We start from the raw sequence: 24,400 nt of genomic DNA on the forward strand, positions 1-24,400 counted from the left end.
CCTGAAGAATCAAGCCCAGATGTCACAGCCACGTGGGCCCCAAGCTCTGACCTCGTTTCCCTTTCTGGACTCATCTCTCTGTTTCACCTGCAAAAAATCCTCCTCTGCTTTGGTCTTTTAGCCATTCCCTACACTTTCCTTACCCGGGCCATGCTTTGTTCTTGCTGTTTTTCTTTGTTTGTGTCAGGTTGATTTGTTACTTCTTTTTACTTATAATACCTCGCCCACTAACCCACCACCCATTTTGCAATCTGTACACCTTAAACACACAACCCAAGTTCTAATTCCTTCATGTAGCCTCCCCTGCTTTCTAAGTGAGCAACTTTCATTCATATGGCACCTAGCTGCCTGGTTACATAATTTCCTCCATCAGTCTATAAGTTTCAGGAGGCTCCAACTATGTCAGAGGCATCTTTGTATCACTCTCATATCTAGCAGAGGCTCTGAATATAGCAAGTGGGCAACCAATGTGTAAAATGCTTTGGTTAAATGAATATTCAGGAATAAAACCATCTTCCCATGCAAATATATGCGTTTAAATTCCAAAATAAAAGACACACACACATGCACAAACTTTGACAATATCCACAGAATTTTCCATAGTCTTTAACAATTTAACAGAAATGAGAGGTAACTGAGAAAATTTAAACTCATAATTTTATAATTTAAGTACAATGTAGTCCACTTAATTAAGAATTCAACTCCATTTAGGCTGTAAATAGATATTTAAAATTATGTATTTGTATTGATTTATAATACAGACATAGGTTTTCAAGGATTCATAGAGCTTCACGTCATAAGCCAGATTTTGTAACTGGCCTCTTTATTTGTTAGGTAAGTAAACCCAAAGGCAATGAAGTCTTGAAAAGTGGATGAAACCCCAAAAAAAACTCTATGTGACCTACAGAGCGCTTTAATAAAACATTGTCCATGCAAATCCTATATCCAGTGATACTCATTTTGATCTACTGATGTTTCCATGGAGGATACTTCTGCTAGCTGTGATTTCTCTTTATGTAACATCCCAGATCTCCACTTCTATTCTCATAATTTAGAACCCAGTTCCATCACATGTTGCTGCTAGTTCTCTGGCAAGTCAAACATTTTAAAGACTATAGGCAGGTTAGGAGAGGTTGTACAATGCAGGATGGAAAGTATTATGAAAACCAAACTCTCCTGTTTCGTCTTGTATTTGTGCTTCCTTTTGGTCTTTTCCCTACTTGGGTCCTTGGGAATTGTGTGCATGTGTAACAGTACCTACTACATGGTCTCTTTTTAGCACAGGTTGGATATGAAAAGTCCAAACAGGAAAACACTGAAGGAATCCTGAGGCCCTCAGAGAAATAAATTATAGCTGCTCCTTTAGCTCTGCTTTCTGTCCTTTGTTCTTTATTTAAGAAAAACAAGTTATTTCCCCCATTTATCAGCTCTCATCTTCTCAAATTATAAGCAAGTGAAATCAGTAAAGGTCATTTAAAGGCAAGTGTAAACCTGGCAAGTTTAAGAGAAGAGGCCATGGTATAGATTAGTGGCCTGGGGGGACAAACTGAACTACAGGAGCTTACAGTGAGGAAAAACTCAGGTTTGCTATACAATGCTAGCACTGTGTTACACAACTGAGGCCCATCCCATAAGTACTAATTGTTTAAAGTCATACAGGCATAGGCAGCCCTTCAAATTCAACTATAAATATAACAAAAAAGAAAAAAATAGGGAGAAATTCAGAAATGTGCAAATATCATTGTTTCTGGGGCAAAACTCTATCGACCAGTAGTTTGGGTTTGCCACCAAGAAAAAGTGAGAACAAGAGAATTTTAGGAAGTAATATCCGTGAAGAAACAAAAGTAGGCAAAATGAATTTCAGGTCTTCATTATAGAGTTTATAGGTTTGAAAAAAAAGAAATCCAGGCTATTGAAGAATTCATACTTCTGGGAAACACTTTCCCATGCACTGTATCTATAACAACTATTAAACAAGTTCTCTTTCTCTCTTTATTAAGAAAGCCTCCAGAACCAAAAATTCCCTGGAGAACTTCTGTGCCATCATTTGCCTTGGGCTTCTTTACTCATGACTGCAACCCATCTCTGGAAACTGGGAATAACAGGTGGTCTAAAATCACTTATGATTAAGGGTACCTGCAGCGTGCCAATGATGTGAACGTTCACACATCTAGCCAATACACATTTAACCAGGATGATCCTTTAAACCAGGACAACATGAGAAAGTGACATTACAATACAACAGAAAACCGATTTTTCCCATTGAACTACAGAATACTTTTCCAGAAGTATTTCACCTCTTTCCAGAAATACATAAAGTTAATTGCAAAACAGTAATAGCACAGTGCTCATCAAGCCACAGAACAAATCACCTTGTTTTCAAAATATTAACGTAAACTTAGTGTCAAGTGCATCAATGTACTAACCAAAATTACTGTTGCTTTCGAACAGTTGATACAACAAAAGTGCTGTGGGAAGTCCTATCAGCAAAACTGGTGGCAGCTTCAAAAGAGATCCATTAAAAATTGTTAGTGGTATGAAATAACGACTTATCAAAAATTCACTTCACGTTCACCAGTGTTAGCTCTTTACAATGGGAGTTTAACTCCAGGGTATATATACTCTTCTGAATATAATCAACAAGCAACAAAGCCAGCGCCCACAGTTAGAGGTTTTCAGACCTGGCAGAAGGAATCTATTGTATGGCACAGAACTCTGTCCATGCTCAAAATATCTAACGATATTTCTCATCTATACCGGACTTCTTTGAAAAGTACTATACTGTTTCATATCCTCCTTTCACTATAACAAAATGTATTAAATAAAACCTTTAGATTAGATTTAAAAGCTGCTGAAAAACCGCCTGCTTTAGGCTCTAATTATCAGAGGTCTGTTATCTGGGAGCTTTGGGCTCTCAAATATCAGAAACCCCAATAACTTATCATAAAAATACAAGCTCTTGGTTTTGAAAAATATACAAAATGCACTTCACATGGAAATAGCTCTTGATTGTCAAGGAAAGTAAGATACCAGTCTCATTCATAGATTCATGTTGTGTTTGCATTTCAGTGGTCTTTGTTTTTGCAGACTCCATTTTTCACAGTTTTGGGCAGCCTCTGACCTTTGGTGTAAGCACGGTACCAAAAATGGAGAAAGAGCAGCAGAAAGATGCACCCATAACTCATAATGATGTACAGAAAGACTGGAAACTGGTACTTGCAATCCTCCATGAAAAAGAACTGGCCTATGTGGATAGTGACAATAATGAACTGGGCCTAAGAGATGAAAGAATGAAAAATATTATTCAGATATGAAGTCACAATGGAGCAATTATCTAATGCATTCTTTGGCTGCTTATGTTTAAACACTCTCCAACCACATCTAGCGGACTGCTGGGTAGGGAATTTTATCTTTAAATCTATCTGCCCTCCATGGATGTGAGAGTGGGTAGGACAGTGTCAGAATCCAGACTGGAATTGGGAACCACTATGCAGTCCTGCCAAACTCTATAACTCGAGCGGGGCCCCATGTAAATGCCCTGGAGCTGTGAGGTGCAAGAGGCCTTTTGTACCCAGAGGAAGGACCATCAGAGCAGGTTTTCTTGGCACGTCTCTGACTTGAGTCCTCGACTGAGGAAATGCACAAGGAACCACTATCTTATGGTCTTACTATTTCTAAAATAATTTCAATTCAAATATTCTGTCTTGCTGTTAGACAAGGTATTTCAATTTTGGGGAACTACAAACATTCTAATTACAGCCCCAGCAATTTTGTAGGAGCCAAAGCATCTCTGAGTCCTTATATCTGCCACCTGTCATCCACAGTCATAGATAAAAATATATCCTGCCAATGGCAGGAGAAAATCTGTAAGGAGTGAAACATTACTGATCACCGTTCTAGTGACGCCCAAGGGCTCTTTGTCCCAGAACATTATACACAGTCTAAAGAGGAACACTTCCAGGCTAATGTTCAGATTTTTTGGATAGCTTTCTTCTCCAGATTAAAAGGCAACATGAGTTCTGAGGGAATTTTAGAAAAGTAAACATTTATCCATACAAATAAATAACAATTACCTATAAACTATCCAGTTGTAACCATCGTTAAGATTTTCACACAGTTTCTTTTATTATCATCATCAACTTTCCTTGCCTTATCTGAATGAACTTTCATGACATTCCTGTGCAGTAGCTATCCCTCTCATTTTTCAGACAAGAAGATGAAACCTTAGGAAGCTTAAGTGACACCCTCAACATTCGATGTAGGTGTGTTTGTGTATAACCAACATGTTTGAAATAGTAATAAACAAATGTCTATTCTTTTTTCTATATGAATTATTATTAAATTAAACATTATTTTTTAACATTTTTTACAACATTTAAGAGTAATGTTAAGTGCAAAAAGCCCAATATAAAGTTGTATACGCAGTATAGTGCAAATCACACAAGTGTACATATATAAGTATAGAAAAGACAAGCTATTTAGATGTTTTAATTTCTCTGCAATGAGCATATATTACTTTACAGTCAGAAAAAAATTCTTAAAAAGAAAACAATTGTGAATAATTTTCTTGATTTCATAATGTCCCAAAGTAAGAATTAAAAAAATTTATTTCACTATTTCCTTATACTTGGTTATTTAGACTGTTGTCAACTTTGTCAGTATATTTATTATACCATCACTCTACATCTTTAATGCTCTCAAAGTTACATTCCCTCCCTCAAAGTCATTTAGATCTAGAATACGGAATTTCTAACTTCTAATTTAATATTATGCCTACTGTGGGTCAAATAACTTTGAGATCATCTTGATCATAACTATATTTATTTAATATAAAAGCAGAAATAGTATAAAGATGGCATAAAGATACACATTATGGTTCAACTGAGCTTCTCGGCTACCAAATACACTTCATTTTCAACACAGTTCTTGACAAAAGTTTAAACTACAGGAAAAGGATAAGGACAGGATGCAACATAGGAGCCAGACACACTATATCCCTATTGTTTTGTAACTTCTTTATTTAGTTACTATCCTGATTCATAGGGAAGAGGAATGACTGCAATTTAGTTTTGTATCTGATTTTAAAGAAAATTAATTACTCACAAGCTGTAATGATGTCAAATATTTTTTCCACCACAAATACTTCTGGAAGGCTGGTCCCAATGCAGATAGCCCATAGTATGAATACATAACAACATGTACAGCTGTATTTAGAAAGGCATGGAAAGTTCCCAAACCACCTGGAAAATAAAATTATTATAAAATGGGGGCACTGTTCCTTAAAACGAGACTCATTTTGTCTAAATTGAGATTTTTAGAATAAATATTTCTTTAATTTTAGTAGAAAGAAATGCATCCAAAACATAAATCTTGTTAAACAGCTACTAAATTAGAGGGAACTGGATAATACATTCATTCAGTAAAATACAAGATGCAAAACTTTAAAAATAAATTAGCATGTCTATTGTTATATCTTAACCTTAAGATGGTCTTATAATTTGGATATACTTTAACAAATTAAGCTGTGTTACTTTTTTAACATGGCATATGCTAAATAATAGTAATCAAATTCATTTTTTTAGTGAGGGTTGACATATGTACACAAATACATTAATCCTAAGTGTATAATTTGATGATTTTTTTACATAGGTATACACCCCACATAACCATCACCAAAGTCTAGATAGACTATTTCCAACATCACATATATTCCTATGTCCCCCTTCCAAGAATATACCCCTCCCAAAGTAACCTTTATGCTAAAACTATAGTTCTGCCTTTTATTAAACTTCATATAAATAGAATTATACAACAGATTTTGAGACTACTTTCTTTTTTTTAATGTTTATTTATTTTTGAGAGAGACAGAGACAGAATGCGAGTGGGTTAGGGGCAGAGAGAGAGGGAGACATGGAATCCTAAGCAGACTCCAGGTTCCGAGCTGTCAGCACAGAGCCCGACACGGGGCTCGAACTCACAAGCCATGAGATCATGACCTGAGCCGAAGTCGGACGATTAACCGACCGAGCCACCCAGGTGCCCCAAGCCTACTCTCTTTCAATCAACATAATGTTTTTAAGAATTTATCCATGTTGCTATGTATATTAGTAGTTTGCTTTCTTACTTCTGTGCAGTATTATAGTATTACACTGTATGAATTCATCACAATCCATTCTCCCGTGCTACAAAACTTTGGCAGTAAAACCAATGGCTTTCATCAGTAGGCTAAGCTAGGTTTGCCTTAGTTATTTAAAAATAATTGTTTTTACAAAATAAACATTTATTAATTGTTAAGTCATCTTTGATTACCGCTTCCATTTGATTATTATCAATTGTGCCTTCTTATCTTGGTTTTCTTCTTCTAACCACTATATCTCCTACTGGTCCTATTCAAGTTAGAGTTGAAGCAAAAAATCCTTGGAGAACAGAAGCAAAGATCATTTCAATTGTCTTTAGCTGGACCTGTAGTAGTGGAAGGGGTAACAAGGTGATGAGCTGATAGTAGGGGCAAAAAATGAAAAAAAAACTCTTCCCTGGCATCTTTCCTAAGACGGACCATCTAGAAGAAGCTGCATTCTTTATGTATAGCCTGATTCAGCTTAGTGATGCTGATCTGAGATTTAAATTTTTCTCGAAAATATTCCACTTTCTTTATTCCATTACTCTTTTTTTTTTTTTTTAGTTTGTTTTCGAGAGAAACAGAGACAGCATGAATGGGGGAGGGGCGGAAAGAGAGAGAGAGAGAGAGAGAGAGAGAGAGAGAGAGAATCCCAAGCAGGTTCTGCACTGATAGTGCAGAGCCTCACGTGGGGCTTGAACCAACAAACTGTGAGATGACGACCTGAGCCAAAACCAAGAGTCAGACACTTAATCAACTGAGCCATTTATGTGCCCCTATTCCAGTATTATTTAATTCCAGAAATAAAACAAAACCTCACAAATGTGGAACAATTACATTAGAAAAAGGACCAAATTCATAAGCATTATGTATTCCAGAAATTTTAAAGCAAAACAAAAATTGTTGCATAGTAGAAACTAATGACTTAATAATCACTCATAATCAGAGAAATTTTAGATACTTCTGGATACTACCACTGCTAAAATATTCCTTTAACCTTTTTTAAATAAAATAAATATTTTTGAGTAATTTAAATACTTCCCCCATGCCTCATTTCTGCTATACTATGCTTCATAAACTTTCCCTTACTAGAGTAAATAAAATTTCAGCCAATTCTTTAATTATCATAAATTTCAAGTCAGAAGAAACTGAATTAATGCAGCTTATCAACAACCTCCCACCTTTTATTATTTACATTTAGGTTGGTCTTTTTTCCCAAAATAAACTTGAATAAATAAACTATAGTGGTGTGAAAACACCTTTTCTGAGGTGATTTAAAAATATAATAGTTGTCTATTTCTGATAGGTTAGGAGTCAAGCTGCTTAACAGGCATATGCCAAATACTTCTCAATTCCATTTGTGTCTCCTGATTATACAAACAGACAGGAAACCTATTTCACCTTTGATTAACAATCTACATCAGAGCCTTTCTCATTAAGACACCTCTCCCATTTTTTGTTAGAAGACTATTTTCCATTCAGAATCTTTCACCATTTAAATGTCCTAAAATGAGGATCCCATGGACAGGAATTTAATAAAGCACTAACATAATTAACAGTGTTTAGTAAGGGTTACTCATCAAAATCAGCCATCAAAATTAACTTATTTTCTTGGAAGGCTTTCCTAATAAAGTATTTTCTAAGCTTGCTTTCTTCTTTACAATAGTTTTGAAAAGCTAACATCTCAGAATGAATTACAGTTAGTGCCATCACATTTTATTCCTTTGGATTAGAAAAATAAAGGAATCACCTGGGTAATTATCACAGCTCTACATATCTCTGGAAGGGAATATGTGCATAATGAATATAAAAACCTGCCAGAGAAACGTTTTATCATATTCCAAAGAAAAGTTGGATTGCTGTTATGCCAGAGAAGTGTACAACAGGCAAACAGGAAATTAAATACTAGATAGAGATCAGCTGTGCTCAAGTTTTTGAAAGAACAGTTTAAACTGAACAGTTTCATTCTAGGAATGAAAGTCAATGCCAAACCACATTTCTGGAAGCATCTCAGCTCTTATCACTGTACTTGTCACTAAGTAGATATAGGTGTACAAGTGTTTACTAAATTCCACATGCAAGACTGAATGGAAATGCCAACTTAGGGAATGTATAAGAGAGAAGAAAGTATTTGCATTTTGTAAAGCAGAAGGGGGATTAAGGTGTGGACAACGAACCCACTACAAAGTGTTCAATGTCCATAAATAGGGTAACATTGAAAAACAGGAATTTCTTTTTTAAAATTTCATTATCAAAAGCAATACTTGTTTAGAAATGGAAGCCTATCAATGGACTCAAAGATATACTTTTTTTAAAAATCTGTGATTTGTTATTTATTTATTTATTTTTTTAACATTGATTCATTTTTTTGAGGGACAGAGAGAGAGCACAAGCAGGGGAGGGGCAGAGAGAGGGAGAGACACAGAATCCGAAGCAGCCTCTAGGCTCTGAGCTGTCAGCACAGAGCCCGATGCAGGGCTTGAACTCATGAAATGTGAGATCATGACTTGAGCCGAAGTCGGACGCTTAACCGACAGCCACCCAGGCTCCCCTTCAAAGATACACTTTAGAAAAGGGCTCACCCAAAAAACTGCTAGAACTAATATATGAATTCAGCAAAGTAGCAGGATATAAAACCAATGTACAGAAATCTATGACATTTCTATACACAAATAATGTAGGAGAAGGAGAAATCAAGGAATCGATCTCAATTACAATAGCACCAAAACCATAAAATAACTAGAAATAAACTTAGCTAAAGAGGTAAAAGATCTATACGTTGAAAACTACAGAAAGCTTATGAAAGAAATTGTAGAAGACACAAAGAACTGTAAAAACATTCCACACTCATGGATTGGAAGAACAAATATTGTTAAAATGTTGATACTACTCAAAGCAATCTACATAGTCAATGCCATCCCTATCAAAAAAAACCCAACATTCTTCACAGAGCTAGAACAAACAATTCCAAAATTTGGATGGAACAAGAAAAGGTCCCAAATAGCCAAAGTAATATTAAAAAAAAGAAAACCAAAGCTGGAGGCATCGTAATTCTGGACTTCAAGCTATATTACAAAGCTGTAATCATCAAGACAGTATGGTAATGGCACAAAAACAGAAACACAGATCAAAGGAACAGAACAGAGAAGCTAGAAATGGACCTACACATGTATGGCTGACTAGTCTTTGACAAAGCAGGTAAGAATATCCAATGGAAAAAAGACAGTCTCTTCAGCAAACGGTAGTGGGAAAACTGGACGGCGACATGCAGAAGAATGAATCTGAAACCCTTTTCTTACACCATACACAAAAATAAACTCAAAATGGATAAAAGACCTAAATGTAAGACACAAAACCATCAAAATCCCAGAGGAGAAAACAACCTCTTTGACCTTGGCTGCAGCAACTTCTTACTAGACATGTCTCCAGAGGCAAGGGAAACAAAAGCAAAAATGAACTATTGAGACCTCATCAAGATAAAAAGCTTCTGTACAGCGAAGGAAACAATCAACAAAAGTAAAAGGCAACAGACAGAATGGGAGAAGATATTTGCAAATGACATATCAGATAAAGGGTTAGTATCCAAAATCTATAAAGAATTTATCAAACTCAAATAATCCAGCAAAGAAATGTGCAAAAGACACGAACACACACTTTTTGAAAGAAGATATCCAGATGGCTAACAGACATGTGCAAAGATGTTCAACGTCACTCATCATCAGGGAAATACAAATCAAAACCACAATGAGATACCACCTGACACCTGTCAGCATGGCTAAAATTAACAACTCAGGAAACAACAGATGTTGGCAAGGATGTGGAGAAAGGGGAACACTTACACTGCTGGTGGGAATGCAAACTGGTGCAGCCACTCTGAAAAACAGTATGGAGGTTGCTCAAAAAATTAAAAATAAAACTACCCTATAACCCAGCAATTGTACTACTAGAGGTATTTATCCAAAGGATAAAAAAATGCTAATTCGAAGGGGCACATGCACCCCAATGTTTATAGCAGCGCTATCAACAACAGCGCAATTATGGAAAGAGCCCAAATATCCACCAACTAATGAATGGGTAAAGATGTGGTGTGTGTATGTGTGTGTGTGTGTGTGTGTGTATGTATATATGTGTATGTGTGTATATATATATATATATATATATCACACACACCAAAATATTACTTGGCAATCAAAAAGAATGAAATCTTGCCACTTTTAACAACATAGATGGAACTAGAATGTATTATCCTAAAGCGAAATAAGTTAGTCAGAGAGAGATAAATATCATATGATTTCACTCATATGTGGAATTTAAGAAACAAAACAGATGAACATAAGAGAAGGGAAGGAAAAATAAGATAAAAAGAGAGAGGGAGGCAAACCATAAGAGACTCTTAAATACAGAGAACAAACTGAGGATTGCTGGACAGGTGCTGAGTGGGGAGATAGGATAAATGGGTGATGGACATTAAGGAGGACACTTGTTGGGATGAGCGCTGGGTGTTCTATGTAGGTGATGAATCACTGAATTCTACTCCTGAAATCAGTATTACACTATATGTTAACTAACTGGGATTTAAATAAATTTTTTTAAAAATTCAAAAAAAAATCACTCTAGATAATCTAGGAAAACAACTGCTCAACTCTGTTCTTCAAATAAAGTCCATTTTCTCCATTATAGAACCAACAGATATTCAATTTAGAAAAAACAGAGAAGGATAAAGGTGGAGAGGGAAACCACTTTTTGTGCACTATTTCTAAATCACTGTATTTTGAGGTACTTCCTCCCAATCTTTTTTAAATTTATATTTATTTTTCAGTGTTGTGATGTAACACTCTAGTCTCAGAGAAGAAATCTGCATAAATAAATTATAAGGGTGTGAAAGAACTTTTGCTAGCATACTTTAAAATAAAATAAATACCTATTTCTGATAATTTTGGAGTCAAACTGCTGAAAAGAGAAGATGAGCTAAATGTCCCTTGATACCATTTGAATTTCACAATTATATATACACAAGAATTCATAACCATTTTATTAATGGATGGTATTTTTTAATTTTTGGCCAACACAAATGAAATGTCAATGAAAATCCTATTCAAAGAACTGATATGCATGTGAGAGAAAACAAAAACATATGAAGTTAAGGATAATAATGGAGACTAAGTAATATAGCTATCCTTGATTTATGAAATGGACACAGAAGAGACTATCTTATTATAATGAGTTACATTTTTACACACATTATAAGAAAAAACAGTGACTTTCACTTTTTAAAAATCTGTGACACATAAATGCCAGTTTGGGGCAAAGAAATACTTCACATATTGGAAAATCTGATGCCCAAAGGCCATGGTAGAGACAGCCCTCTGGCTTCTTTAGGTTCTGGTATCTCTTTCATGCCACTAGCTTATTCATACCCTCTCCTGTTACAAGATATGCAGATTTTTCCCTATGCCTACAGACTCTAAAACTCAAAGAAGAGTTCCTCAAATGTGGTTTCTCTTTTTAGTCATACAAAGTCAGAATGCATAATAGAGGTGAGCTATTTGCAGAAATTTTAAAGTATTATCTAACTCGAAGACTTCTTAAATTTAATAAACTCACGTAAATAAATCTCCCAACCAATTTTTGCTAATACGTGTATATCCTTGGGGGTATCATTTATTTAATACTTTATGAGAGGGTAAAATTACTTAATCTGTTTTTTCCGATTCTAGATGTTCAGAAGCATAAAATGAAAACCAAATGAACAAGAATCTGTTTGCCAAGCTTTTGTTTTAAAGTACTTTTAACTTGAAAAAATATCAAAATAATATCCTTTAATATGGTGGGATGTTTAACAAAGTTTAGACAACCACAATTTGACACATCTTTACAGAATTGGTAGGGGATGAAATGTGAATGCAAAAAAGACTAGAACTTGAGATCAACATTCTAACTTCCTGGAAACAATTAGGAGTATTTATCTATATATCTATGAAATTAAAGCTTGTACCATTTTTTTTTTGTTTTTATTTAGTTAATGACATTTAAAAGAACTATCTGGGGAAAGAGTAAAATCCAAACAAAACAACTAAAGGATATGAGTAGAAGACTATACCTAAAAGTCATGTGTATCTAAAGAGGGGAGGGTGGAGGAGGGATCTAGGTTAAAAGTTTATGTTTCAGGTAATAATGAAAGTCAGAAGTTTGACCAAATTAATTCTTTGATGTTTTGAGTTTCTTCTAAATCACATTTCAGGACAGAATTTGTGTTTACAATATACAAAAATGTAATCGCTCATTACACATGATCCCGAATCTCCCTTGGCTACCTGCAGCAAATTTGACTCCAAACCACCAGGTCCATGGCATGATGGTATGATGGAAGACATGCAGGAAAGTCACTTGGCTATTTTTCTTACGCAGAACAAAAAAGATCTGAAATAATTTTAAAAAAATCAAGTTCATACAAAATCATGCAATGATATATCTACTGTTACAAAAATATTGGCAAAATACAAACTATTTCCCATCATCACTTGCACTGAAAGGGCTGCCTTAGAGAATGCTCACAGAAGCAGCTGATTCTCCAAGGGGTAGCTCAAAAGCTCATTAGTATGAAGGAACTTTGGTATGATGCCTAGTCATGGGAGAATCAATAAAAAGTTGTTAAAGAAATTGAATGCAGATTTTAAAATAAAAAATGGAAAGTGAAGAACATGGCCAAAGAATATTGAAAGAATTATTATTGGCAGGAAAACATCCACGTGGATTTTGAAGTACATGGGAAAGCAGAGAGTCTCAATTCTTAAGACACATCCTACTAATTTAGATAAGGGATTAAGCAAACTGAAAGAGGACTTGCAACAAATCAAAAGTTAGCATATTATTAGTAGATAAAGATGAAAAGGGAAAAACTTGAGGGGTTTTATAGAAACAGGATGGAGGAAAAAAAAAAGTAGCCTAGGAAAAATGAGAAGAGCAGCAAAGGCACCATCCAGATTGAATGCACCCGCGGTTTGCAGAAACTCTACAAACAAAGAGGAGAAAAGGCAGGCAAAAGCAGGGGGAAATTTAAATTCAAGAGCAGAATTAAATGTTCAAAAAATACTGAAAATTCAGAATACCAGTATTGAGTCAGACTTCTAAATACAGGCTAAACAGAGCAGCGCAAAAAAAGTATCCATAGTAGTATTTGAAAAATGTGGTTCAGGGAAGAACACAGAGGCACCAACAGTTTTTTTGTGGAACGTGGAACTGAGAACATGCAAAGCAGAAAAAAATGAGGCCGAGAAGCATTTGCTTATTATGCACATGGAAGAAGGCAGCATGGTGCAACGGAAAAGCCCCAAACCAGCTATCTGGGACCCTGACCCCAGACAGTAGCAGCATTCCTCCGGGTAAATTACTTACCTTCCTGGCTTCAATTTACTTTCAGATTGAGGGCTCTGAACCAGATTAGTGGTTCTCAACCCTGGCTGTATATGCCAATGTCCAAGAAGCTTTTCAAAAACAGCCATGCCTAGTTTCTAACTATAGACCATCTGGCACCAAATCTCTGGAGGTGGGACCCAGGTTTTTGTTGTTGTTGTTGTTGTTGTTGTTGTTGTTGTTGTTGTTTTCTAATGCAGTTAATCCTCTTGCCTCAGCCTCATGAAGGCTGAGAACCACTGAACTACAGTAGAGGTCTCAAAGTGTGGACCCTAGGCCAACAGCAATAACATCACCTGAGTACTTAAAAGAAATGCAATTCTTGAGGCCAACATAGGACCTAGCAAATCAGAAACTCTAGGGGTGGGGTGCAATAACGTCACCTGAGTACTTAAAACAAATGCAATTCTTGAGGCCAACATAGGACCTAGCAAATGAGAAACTCTAGGGGTGGGGTGCAGGCATCTGTGTTTTTAACAAGCCCTCTAGGCAATTCTAATGCATGCCCAAGTTTGAGAACTACTGTATGCTATGCTCACTAAAGTCCTTTCCAATTCCAACATTATGTGATTGTTCAGGTGAGAAGGTGAAGCATGTTGAGATTTGCTACAAGAAACATATTTGTATGTACTCTGAAGATAGAACACACTTGTCTGTCTTAGACAGACAGAACTGGTTCCAGATAACTAAGACCCACATATCCCAAAGATATGATAAATATCCAGCTTTCCTAAGCTACTCTGAAAACAGAAGTACACAGCATTCTCCTCTCATCATGTACCCTACTCCATGGCACTTGCTTCTCCCAGAGCCCAGTCATCCAAATTCAAAGGATCTTCAAAGGATCTTATGTGGGAAGAGAGAACACCTAGTAAGCATGAACTTCAGAATGGCAGCTGGAGATAGTTTTGATATTACCAAAATTACTGTTACCCCAGGGATGATATCCTAATTTATGTTTAAGAATTATGAAGCATTTATCCTCTTAAAGGAATATGGATGACAGAGTGCTTTGCTTTACATTGGCAGAACCCAAGGTAAAATGTTTTCTGCTCTTTGATTCCTGAGCTTGCTTCCCAAAACACCTGTCATCCATCTCCATAAAGATACACAGTTTTGCAATGTATATGACAGTTATGTGCTTATCCTAATCAGGCAGTAGATACATAAAAAAACCTTTTGGAATTTGCAAAAGACCAGAAAAAAAAAAAAAAGCTTATCCTATCTATTCTCTAAAATTACTGATAATAAAAGGTAAGAGATAATAGGAGTTCTGCCTGAAGTACAGAGATAACCAAAGTTATCAGACAACAACTGAACTCTAGCAGTTTATTGCTTCCATTGAGACATCAAACATTTACCAAATGTGGTGACCACATACTCACAGTATCTAATAGCTCAATAAATTTGGAGAAGTAATAAAGCCAACAGGTGCGTACCATCTGCAGAAACACACAAAGATACAAATTTATCTTATTTTTATACAGAGGAAAATTTTATTTTTTTAATTTGGCAAAATACACATAACCAAATTTACCATTTTAACCATTTTTAAGTGTTCAGCTTGGTGGCAGTTAGTACATTCACTTTGTTGCTCAACCAATACCACCATCCATCCAGAGAATTCTTTTCATCTTGCAAAACTGAGACTCTGTACCTGTTAAGTAAGATCTCCCCTCCCACCCATGGGTCCAGAAAACTACCATTTTACTTTCTGTCTCTGAATTGGACTACTCTAGGCACCACATGTAATAGAATCATACGGTATTTATCCTTTCGTGCCTTGATTATTTCACTTAGCATAATGCCCTCAAGGCTCATCCATGTTATAGCATGTGTCAGAATTTCCATCTTTGCTAAGGCTGAATAATATCCCATTGTATGTATATGCCATGTTTTCTTTGTCCATTCATCTGTCCGTGGACATGTTAATAATGCTGCTATGAACAGGGGAGTACAGATACCTGAGTCCCTGTGTTCAATTCTTTTAGGTATACACCCAGAAATGGAATTGCCAGATCATATGGGAATTATATTTTTACTTTTTTTGAGGAACCAGATATGAATTCGTTTTTAAGTCCAGGAAGTTAAAAAATAAAATTACCAATTTTCATTTAACAGAAAACTACACACCTGATTTCATTTGATTCTTTCTGATAACTTTTAGTTTTCTCTCAATACATATAATCTGATAGATGAGTCATTTACTTCTTCTGAGTTCATATTAAGTGTTAAAAAATAGAATCTCAGAAGTTTTAACATTTAATTTGAGTTACAAGATATTCCAAAGAGAAACTTACCCTCAGCGCTAAAGGTGACTGTGAGTAGTCAACAATTTCACATCGAAATGAATAACCTGTACCCCAGCCAGACATCACAAACTGTAAGAGAGCACATGCATATTAAAGAAGGAAGCATTTGCTCAACAGCTATAATAAAGGTAGTTTTGACTGTGCCTCCTCACCACATTCTCAGCTGAGCCAGCATTCAGGTCAGTGGGAAAGCCAGGCTAGAACAGTTAGAACTAGCAACTCAATTGATAGTCAAAGCAACAAGAATTTTCAAAATTGTACAGTCATCTATTATTTCTATCAACTGTGTTCATATTCAAGTGTCCATTTCTTAGGATGATTATTCTGATATGGTGGAGAATAAAACATTGGGAGTGTTTTGCCTCAACAGCAAATACTGGTAGGTATATGTCAGTATATGTACATGTGTGTACATCTATATATGCCCATTAGCGTATTTGTGTACTCTGAAGGGAATAAGTGGGTCTGAAAACAGTCCTTTCTGGTGATTTCCAGTCTTCTCAATTAGTCAATAAAATACATAGGCAAACCAAGATTCCTCACGGTACTCATAAGAGGGTTGCCATAACTGCATTTTCCTGTCCTTCACTAGTGGGTATAATGTGAAGGGGTAGTCTGTGGGTCTTAAAATCAAGATTGATGAAACACAAGACTCAGAGATCAGTTCATCTTTGGATTCACATAACAAGTAAGAGAGGAAAATGTTATCAGTAAGAGTGCAATTTGGCATGCCTTAATTCCAGCACACCCACTAAGGAATCATAGACTAGTGGTGGGAAGAAAAAGCCTATTGTTGTTATCTGAACCTCAATTCAAAGATTTATATGGACATTCTTTTAGTATGATGGTGGGAAGTTCTTTTAAAACACTATCTGATTCAAATAAAAACTTTAATAAAATTTTAAAAAATGAAACAGTATCTGAAAATGAAAAGCTAAGGGCTCTAATTTTATTTTATTTTTTTTCTAGTATGTTTTTTTTAATATATGAAATTTATTGTCAAATTGGTTTCCATACAACACCCAGTGCTCATCCAAGGGTTCTAATTTTAAATTAATGCACATATAAATGGTTGGCTTAACTTAGTATCCTCACAATATGATCAGCTCATCTCTGACATCCTATTCTCTCAAGTGCCAGCATCTTCTTCTTCCGTATAATAAATGCCTTCTTTTTCAGTATAATGGTTACATCAGTTTCTGCCATTAATGCACATTTTAAATTTCTACTTTTAGTTACTATTAAAGCTAAAATGAAAACTTTATCATAAATTAATTTTTAAAGGCAAAAGTTTATGAGGCATTAGCAGAATGATATTTTAATGGTGAAAAACAAAAAGAAACAAAGGAGCTAAAACAACTGTTTAGATTGTGGTGTTCAAAATCATACCATCCTTTTCTGATATCAACTCCGAGCTTAATTCATAAGATATTTAATCTCACTCTTAACTTGGTCAATTATGAAATCTTAAAAAAAGATTATCTTAAGATTCACAAAAGTATAAGACATATTTTAAGAGTGAGAAAAATAACTTACAAAAACAAGTCAATAAGTTTTTCCTCAAGGGAACAATGGAATGTGGTGCAAAAACAGCTAATTCTGTTGTACAAAATCCTGATGTCAGTGAGTGTCATATTCTCTTCCATTCAGACTATCTTCTAACTGATGCAAGTAAAACTGAAAGTCCACTTACTAAATGGGGATGCTGGCTCTCCACCATACCCTACCCCAAATAGACACTGAGCTGGACAAGAGAAACCCTGTGACATGGGCTCCTGGGTGGTCTTCACCAGTGTCTCTCTATTAATGTCTGACTGGTGCCAAGTAATTAGCACATTCAAAACCATCACTACACGATAAGGCACGTGGGATCCTTTAGTCTGGTGTACTTCCCTTTCACCTTGTTCATATTTTCCCTAACATCCCTAGTGGAGGTGTTTCCTCTGTAGACCTAATGCAATTGTGCTACACCCAGTAAACCATGTGTTCGGTGCTCTGGAGATGACATCCTGACCAGCTGTCAAAAGTCTTTGTTTAAAGACAGAGTGAAGCCTAACGCCTTCCTCATATTAAGATTAAGAACATTTTAACAGTCTACAAAACTTCTGACATATATGTCTATATTTCAGGCAATTAAGAAGAACGAGTGATAATGTTCATTTGGCAGGTAATAAACCCAAAATTGGCACATAAGTAACTCTAGTATGAGTGATTAATGGGAGATAGAAACTGCCAAATTCAGATATTTTCAAAACTTCTTTTACATTGCAATTGCTAAAACAGGAAACCAAACTTACTGGCTATAATTTAATTACTTCCTGAGAAATGTATTTGGGGATATCACATTGAATGGCACAATCAGACACAGAGCATAAAGGGACCTGAGAGACAATCTGGTTTAATCCTGACTCTGTAAAACAGGAGAATTAAGGCCCGGAGAGGTTAAGTAACTTGCTCAAAATGAGGCAGCTGGTTAGTAGCATAACTGGTACTAACTGGTCCCTGGTCTCCTGGCTACTAGGTCACTCTCTTATAGGCTCTACAGGTTATTTCCTATCTCTCATAACCTGGTTAGACCACCTCTATTACTCTTTCCCTTTTAGTTATTCATGATCCGGAAGGGACAGTAAGGTAGCTTGTAGTTAATTTTGGTAATAAAGTAGAAGAAATAGAAGGTAGCAAGGTAAGTCCAGACTGCAGGGAGGCTGGTAATGAGGCTCCAGCAGATTTAAGGTGACTCAATCAGGTGGATTCGCAGCAGGAATCAGGTGGGAGGGATGCATGTGCAGAGGTCATGGTGTCAAGAGGGGCCAGAGGGGTCATGGTGGGCCCTAGAGAGTTCCAGTTCTGTGGAAGCACAGGCTATGCTGCAAAGAAGTAACTAAGGAGTAGAGGATGAGGGAGACCGCCAGTATTAGAAAAGAAGCAAGGAATCACAGAAAAGCAGGTAAGTGAGGCTGGGTGAAGGTTGTTAATAGCAGAGTGGGTGAGAGAGAAACCATGAGTCTACTCTTGGGTCCTGGAAGATCCTCATCTCTCTTATTAACAAAGTAACAATTAAGGGACAGACTCCCTCAGGTACTGCTTTGTAGGAGTCTAAATTCCCTGTCCCTACAAGGCCCATCTAAATCGAACCTAAACAGTCTACCATCTTACAGCTCGTCAGAGCTTCCTACCATGGTGATGGTAACTCATTACAAAGTCAGGATGAGCTCCTGATGTCAGACAGACCTGGATTCAAATATTGGTCCTCCACTAATACTACAGTAGCTATGCTACTTTGAGTAAGTTACTTAATTTCTCCATGTATGAGTTTCCTGAAAACTAACACGTATGGATTCATTCAATCATCTATTAAGACTAAGTATGTGCAAGTCCCCAAACTTAATGTTAATTTTTCTCACTACTTGTGAGGTAGAGTATATTGAGATCCTCTATACCCAGTCTATACATAACAATTTTTTTTGGCAAATACCTGCTCTAGTGAGCTAAATTCTAAAATTCCTTAAATCTCAAAGAGTCATCACTATAATTATAACAAGACATATAATGACAGAAAAACAGGAAGACTCAGGCAAAATTCTCCCATTAGGAATACTGAAGACACTTGCCTCATAACACATATACATAGAAAACAGCACTATGGAAAAATTGTACGTTATCATCGCTTTCTTGAGTTCAAAGGGTTTTCGATTCTCCATGAGCTTTGGTCCTAGAGAAGTGACAAAATAGACATAGAATCCCAGGATGATGGTTTGTGGCAGAGGTGAGGACATGAGGAGCCAGTCTTCAACTCTTGGATCTAAAAACAAAATGCAAGTGCACATTCATTGAGCCAAGAAATAACTGACAGCAACCAGCATTTCTTAAACAAGCACCTAGATCCTAATGTTGACAGTAGACTATTTGGTCAATGATCACTACTGTCTATGGAAGCCTAAGAGTAAGGGCTAGGAGTAGGGCTCCTACTGAAGAGTAAAAAGAGTAGGGCTGTTACCACCACAGGCCTCAAAGGACAAAGGGAGGCAGGTAGTGGTTACCAGAACCCAGGAGTCAAATGGACAAGCCCTCCAGGAGAGGAGCTGTGACCTTCAGTGGAGGGAATGGGCCAGCATAAGGCAACTATGGAAGTGACTGGGGAATTAACATCTCAATACCACTCTCCTCTCTCTCTCTTTCTAGTTTCCTGGGGTTCTCCATTGGTTGAAACCAACCAGAACCAGATGGTAGGAGAGTAAGCCTGTGGATATAGTCTACTGTGTTCCTCACGGTCCAGCACAGGATACAGAGTAGATCTGGGGAACAGAGGACATGCAGCAAAGTTCCACCATCCATCTATAACCACTAGCAACATTTTAGAGTTTCTCCACCCAGATATTCTTTTATATATAAAAATATGCTTGTGTTTGCTGTTTCTTGACTTTCTTCTTTCCCCAAGGAAACTGGGACATTTCCATATATTCTGTATCACAGAATCAGAGAACTGAAAGGGACCTTAGCGTTATCTACTTAAAGTGTGGGACTAGGTGTCCAAAATAGGCTAGCTAACCTGACATTTGGGGGGGGGGGACTATATTGGCCTCATAACCATGTAAAGAGAAATTCACCTGGTCACTGCTCATTCTAGACCAGGAGAATTAGATCAGTTAAAAATTGCAACTTGAGGGGCACCTGGGTGTCTCAATCAGTTATGCATCAGACTCCTGACTTTGGCTCAGGTCATAATCTCACAGTTTCTAAGATCGAGCCCCACACTGGGCTCTATGCTGACAGCATGGAGCCTGCCTGGGATTCTCTCTCTCCCTCTCTCTTTGCCCTTCTCCCACTCATGTGCTCTCTCTCTCAAAATAAATAAACATTTTTTTAAAACACTGCAACTCAAGATAAAATGTGCTTTTAAGATGAAAAGTTCAGCACAGGGAATATAGTTAATAATGCTGTAATGGTGACAGATGGTACCCACTCTTATCATGGTGAGTGTAGAGTAATGTAAAGAACTGCTGAATTAATATCCTGTATATCTAAAACTAATATAACAGTGTATGTCAATTATACTTCAATAATGAAATTTTTTAAAAGCATTTGAGAAAAAAATATATATGCCAAATCAACAGTGGACTTGCAAAAATAACAGGTATTCCTGAACAGGAGAAAAACAGAAAAATATTCAAATAGATCATAAAATATTTTTCTGAAAAAATGAAAATCAAAACTAATCTTTATGTCAAAATACTTACCATGTATCAGGAAGTAAATACTAATGAATAAACAAATACAGATGTATGTACAGTTCTTGTATTGCAAGGATAAACAAAATTTCTATAAGCATGAAGAAAGAAGCAACAAATCTTAAAATGAAAAAATGTCAGACTTGTCCCACAAGTTTCTTAACACCAATTGACCACAAAAAAAGGATCAATATATATAGACTGATAGAAAAATTGATATAATCTAAGCATTCTTAATATATTTAAAATGTTCAAGTAGAAAAGGAAAAAAAACATTAAAGTCAAACTTATTATTATTTATAATGTGAGCTATTATTACAGGATAAATAATTTGAGTAATTATTTTAATGCATCAAGTATAAAAAGTGACCAAACTAGCAGTTAAAAATACCTTAAAAGGGGCACCTGGGTGGCTCAGTCTGTTGACCGTCTGACTTCAGCTCAGGTCATGATCTAACACGGCTTGTGAGTTCGAGCCCCACATCGGGCTCTGTGCTGACAGCTCAGAGCCTGGAGCCTGCTTCAGAATCTGTGTGTGTGTGTGTGTGTGTCTTTCTGCCCCTCCCCTGCTCATACTCTGTCTCTCTTTCTCAAAAATAAATAAACATTTAAAAAGGATACTCTTATGAGATAATTGGGAAAATATAAATACTGGTTGAATTCTTGATGATGATGATGTTTTATTTCAATGTAATTATAGTATTATGGCTATATTTTGATGTCTGAAAATATTTTTATTTTTTTAATATTTTCTAAAGTTTATTTATTTATTTTGAGAGAGAGAGAGAGGGAGGGATGGGGCAGAAATACAGAGGGAAAGAGAGAATCCCAAGCAGGCACCACACTGTCCACACACAGCCAGATGTAGGGCTGGATCTCACCAACCATGAGATCATGACTTAAGATGAAATCAAGAGTTGGACACTTAACCAACTGAGCCACACAGGCACCCCTGAAAATATTTTTTTATTTATTAAAAAAAATTTTTTTAATGTTAATTTATTTTTGAGGTGGGGAAGGGCAGAGAGAGAGAGAAGGGGAGACACAGAATCCGAAGCAGGCTCCAGGCTCTGAGCTTTCAGCACAGAGCCTGACATGGGGCTTGGACTCATGAACTGTGAGATCATGACCTGAGCCAAAACCAAGAGTCAGGCACTTAACCAACTGAGCCACCCAGGCACCCCTAGAACATTTCTATGGAGACCTCCAAAGGCACCTGGATATTTGGATCTGGAATTAGGAGAGAGATCTGGGCTAAGGATGTACTATTGGGGGTCATTATCACATAAAAGATGAACAATAGAGCCACGCAAGTGGCTGAGGAAAGAGCATAGAGTAAGAAGACTGAGTGATTCAAGTCAGAATCTTCAGGACTCAATCTTCACAGGAGGAATGGTACATGAGAAAACTATAAAAAAGAATGAGGAGTGGCCAGAGAGGCAGAAGGAGAACCAGAGAAGTAGGCTATCTGGAGGCCAAGTGAAGAGTTAATCTTTGGAAGGAGTCAAAGGATAAAATGAAGCAGAGAGACAAAGTAAAATGTAGACTGAAAAGTGATACTGGATTTAATAAAAGGAAGTCACTGATGCTCTCAGCAGGAACAATTTCAGTCAAGTATCCTACACAAGATAGAAATTCAACAAAAGTTTGCTGAAAGACATTCATAAAAACACAAAGTTCTTAAAATTAAAATCTTAAATTAAATCTTAAAGTTCTTAAAATTAAAATTAAAATCACTGATGTGCTGTGTTAGTGTGTTAGCATGTTGTTGCTTCTGTTAGTGACCATCCTTCTCTTCAACAAGTTCCCCAAACATCTGGGTACCACGTGCAGTGTAAACGGCCATGAGGAATGCTAGCCACAGGCCTGTAACTCACCAGGGAAGTCTCCATAAATAAAAGTTGTCACACAAATGGGGACTTAACGGACAGAATCAGAACTGCTCAAACTTTGTTGAATTTTTCCTGTCGGTGGATAATCCAAAGCTTAGAGGAGCATTGTAAGCCACAGGAATATGTCTAGTTTTTATCTCCAATGAAATAAAGACTGAAAACTAGTACCAAAGAAGACCACTGGTAGGATATTAATATTATCGCCTTTGGATGGTAACAGTATGGATGATTTTCACTTTTTGCCTTTTTCTTTAAGCCATTTAAAATGTTTCTGTTCTTAAAAGACATCGTAAGCATGACTGAAAACTAGGTTTTTTTGTGTGTCGGTAAAGGAATTCCTGAACTAAAGATATATTTTATTTTATTCTTTTATTGACACATCAGGGGGAAAAATATCAAATGACATCATCTTTCTGTTTTCCTTTGGTAGCAGTAGAAAGAAAACAAGGCAGGAAAAGCATGCTGGGCTGGCTCAGGAAGCAGGAAAAAAAAAACACTTTATTATTTATTTATTTTTTTTTTTTAATATATGAAATTTACTGTCAAATTGGTTTCCATACAACACCCAGTGCTCATCCCAAAAGGTGCCCTCCTCAATACCCATCACCCACCCTGCCCTCCCTCCCACCCTGCCCTCCCTCCCACCCCCCATCAACCCTCAGTTTGTTCTCAGTTTTTAACAGTCTCTGAAAAAAACACTTTAAAATGGATAATTTTTTCCTGTAATTTAACATTTTAATCATATATCTTCTATCAAAATCCTATGTGTAACTTTCACATTTTGTAAATTTAAAAATACCATTGTATCTTTTAACAAAAACTAGCTAATTTCATGCTATGTTCATAAGACAATATACCAAGTTTGGGGGTTTTAAAATCCTATTTTCAGTGAGCTTTGGAGTCAGCGGGCCTGGGTTCTGACCCTGGGCTCTCCCACTGACTCGTGTGATCCTAGGCCACTGATATCACTTTTCCATGCTTACTTCCCTCATATGTGAATTGGGCATAAAGCAACATGTAACTCATAGGGGATTTAGTGAGTATGTAAAGAGCCTATGTGTAGAGAGCCTGGCACAACATAAGGGCTCAGTAATTATGCATTGCTATTATTACAACACATATCAATTCTGTCAGCATAGCAGAATCACCTCTGCAGGATTTAAAAATCAAATCGTCAAAAAAATGGCCCTGACCGAACTGCATCAGAATCCTAGGGCATGGGTCCCAGGCATCCATAAGCTGCTGAGGTGACCATTATGAACTGTCAGAGTTAAGAACCAAGGGTTCAGGAGCACCTGGGTGGCTCAGTCAGTTGGGCATCCAACTTCGGCTGAGGTCATGATCTCATAGCTTGTGAGTTTGAGCCCCACATCAGGCTCTGTGCTGACAGCTCAGAGCCTGGAGTCTGCTTCTGATTCTGTGTCTCCTTCTCTCTCT

General features: G+C 36.6%; 1 protein-coding gene across 1 annotated transcript in view; it reads right to left on the reverse strand.

Annotated features, from left to right (window-relative positions):
- Window positions 1–1,367: 1,367 nt before the first annotated feature.
- The window catches only part of ELOVL7 (ELOVL fatty acid elongase 7), a 73,058-nt gene continuing 50,025 nt past the window's right edge, over window positions 1,368–24,400 (reverse strand). Inside the window, exons 3-8 of the mRNA XM_042987350.1 lie at window positions 19,455–19,645; window positions 15,832–15,912; window positions 14,917–14,973; window positions 12,433–12,538; window positions 5,104–5,240; window positions 1,368–3,275 (exon numbers count right to left, since the gene is read on the reverse strand). Of these exons, the coding sequence (XP_042843284.1) occupies window positions 3,066–3,275; window positions 5,104–5,240; window positions 12,433–12,538; window positions 14,917–14,973; window positions 15,832–15,912; window positions 19,455–19,645 (782 nt within the window). The 3' untranslated portion in view covers window positions 1,368–3,065. The remainder of the gene's footprint in view (window positions 3,276–5,103; window positions 5,241–12,432; window positions 12,539–14,916; window positions 14,974–15,831; window positions 15,913–19,454; window positions 19,646–24,400) is intronic.

This window comes from Panthera tigris, chromosome A1, assembly GCF_018350195.1.
Source record: "Panthera tigris isolate Pti1 chromosome A1, P.tigris_Pti1_mat1.1, whole genome shotgun sequence".
NCBI lineage: Eukaryota > Metazoa > Chordata > Mammalia > Carnivora > Felidae > Panthera > Panthera tigris.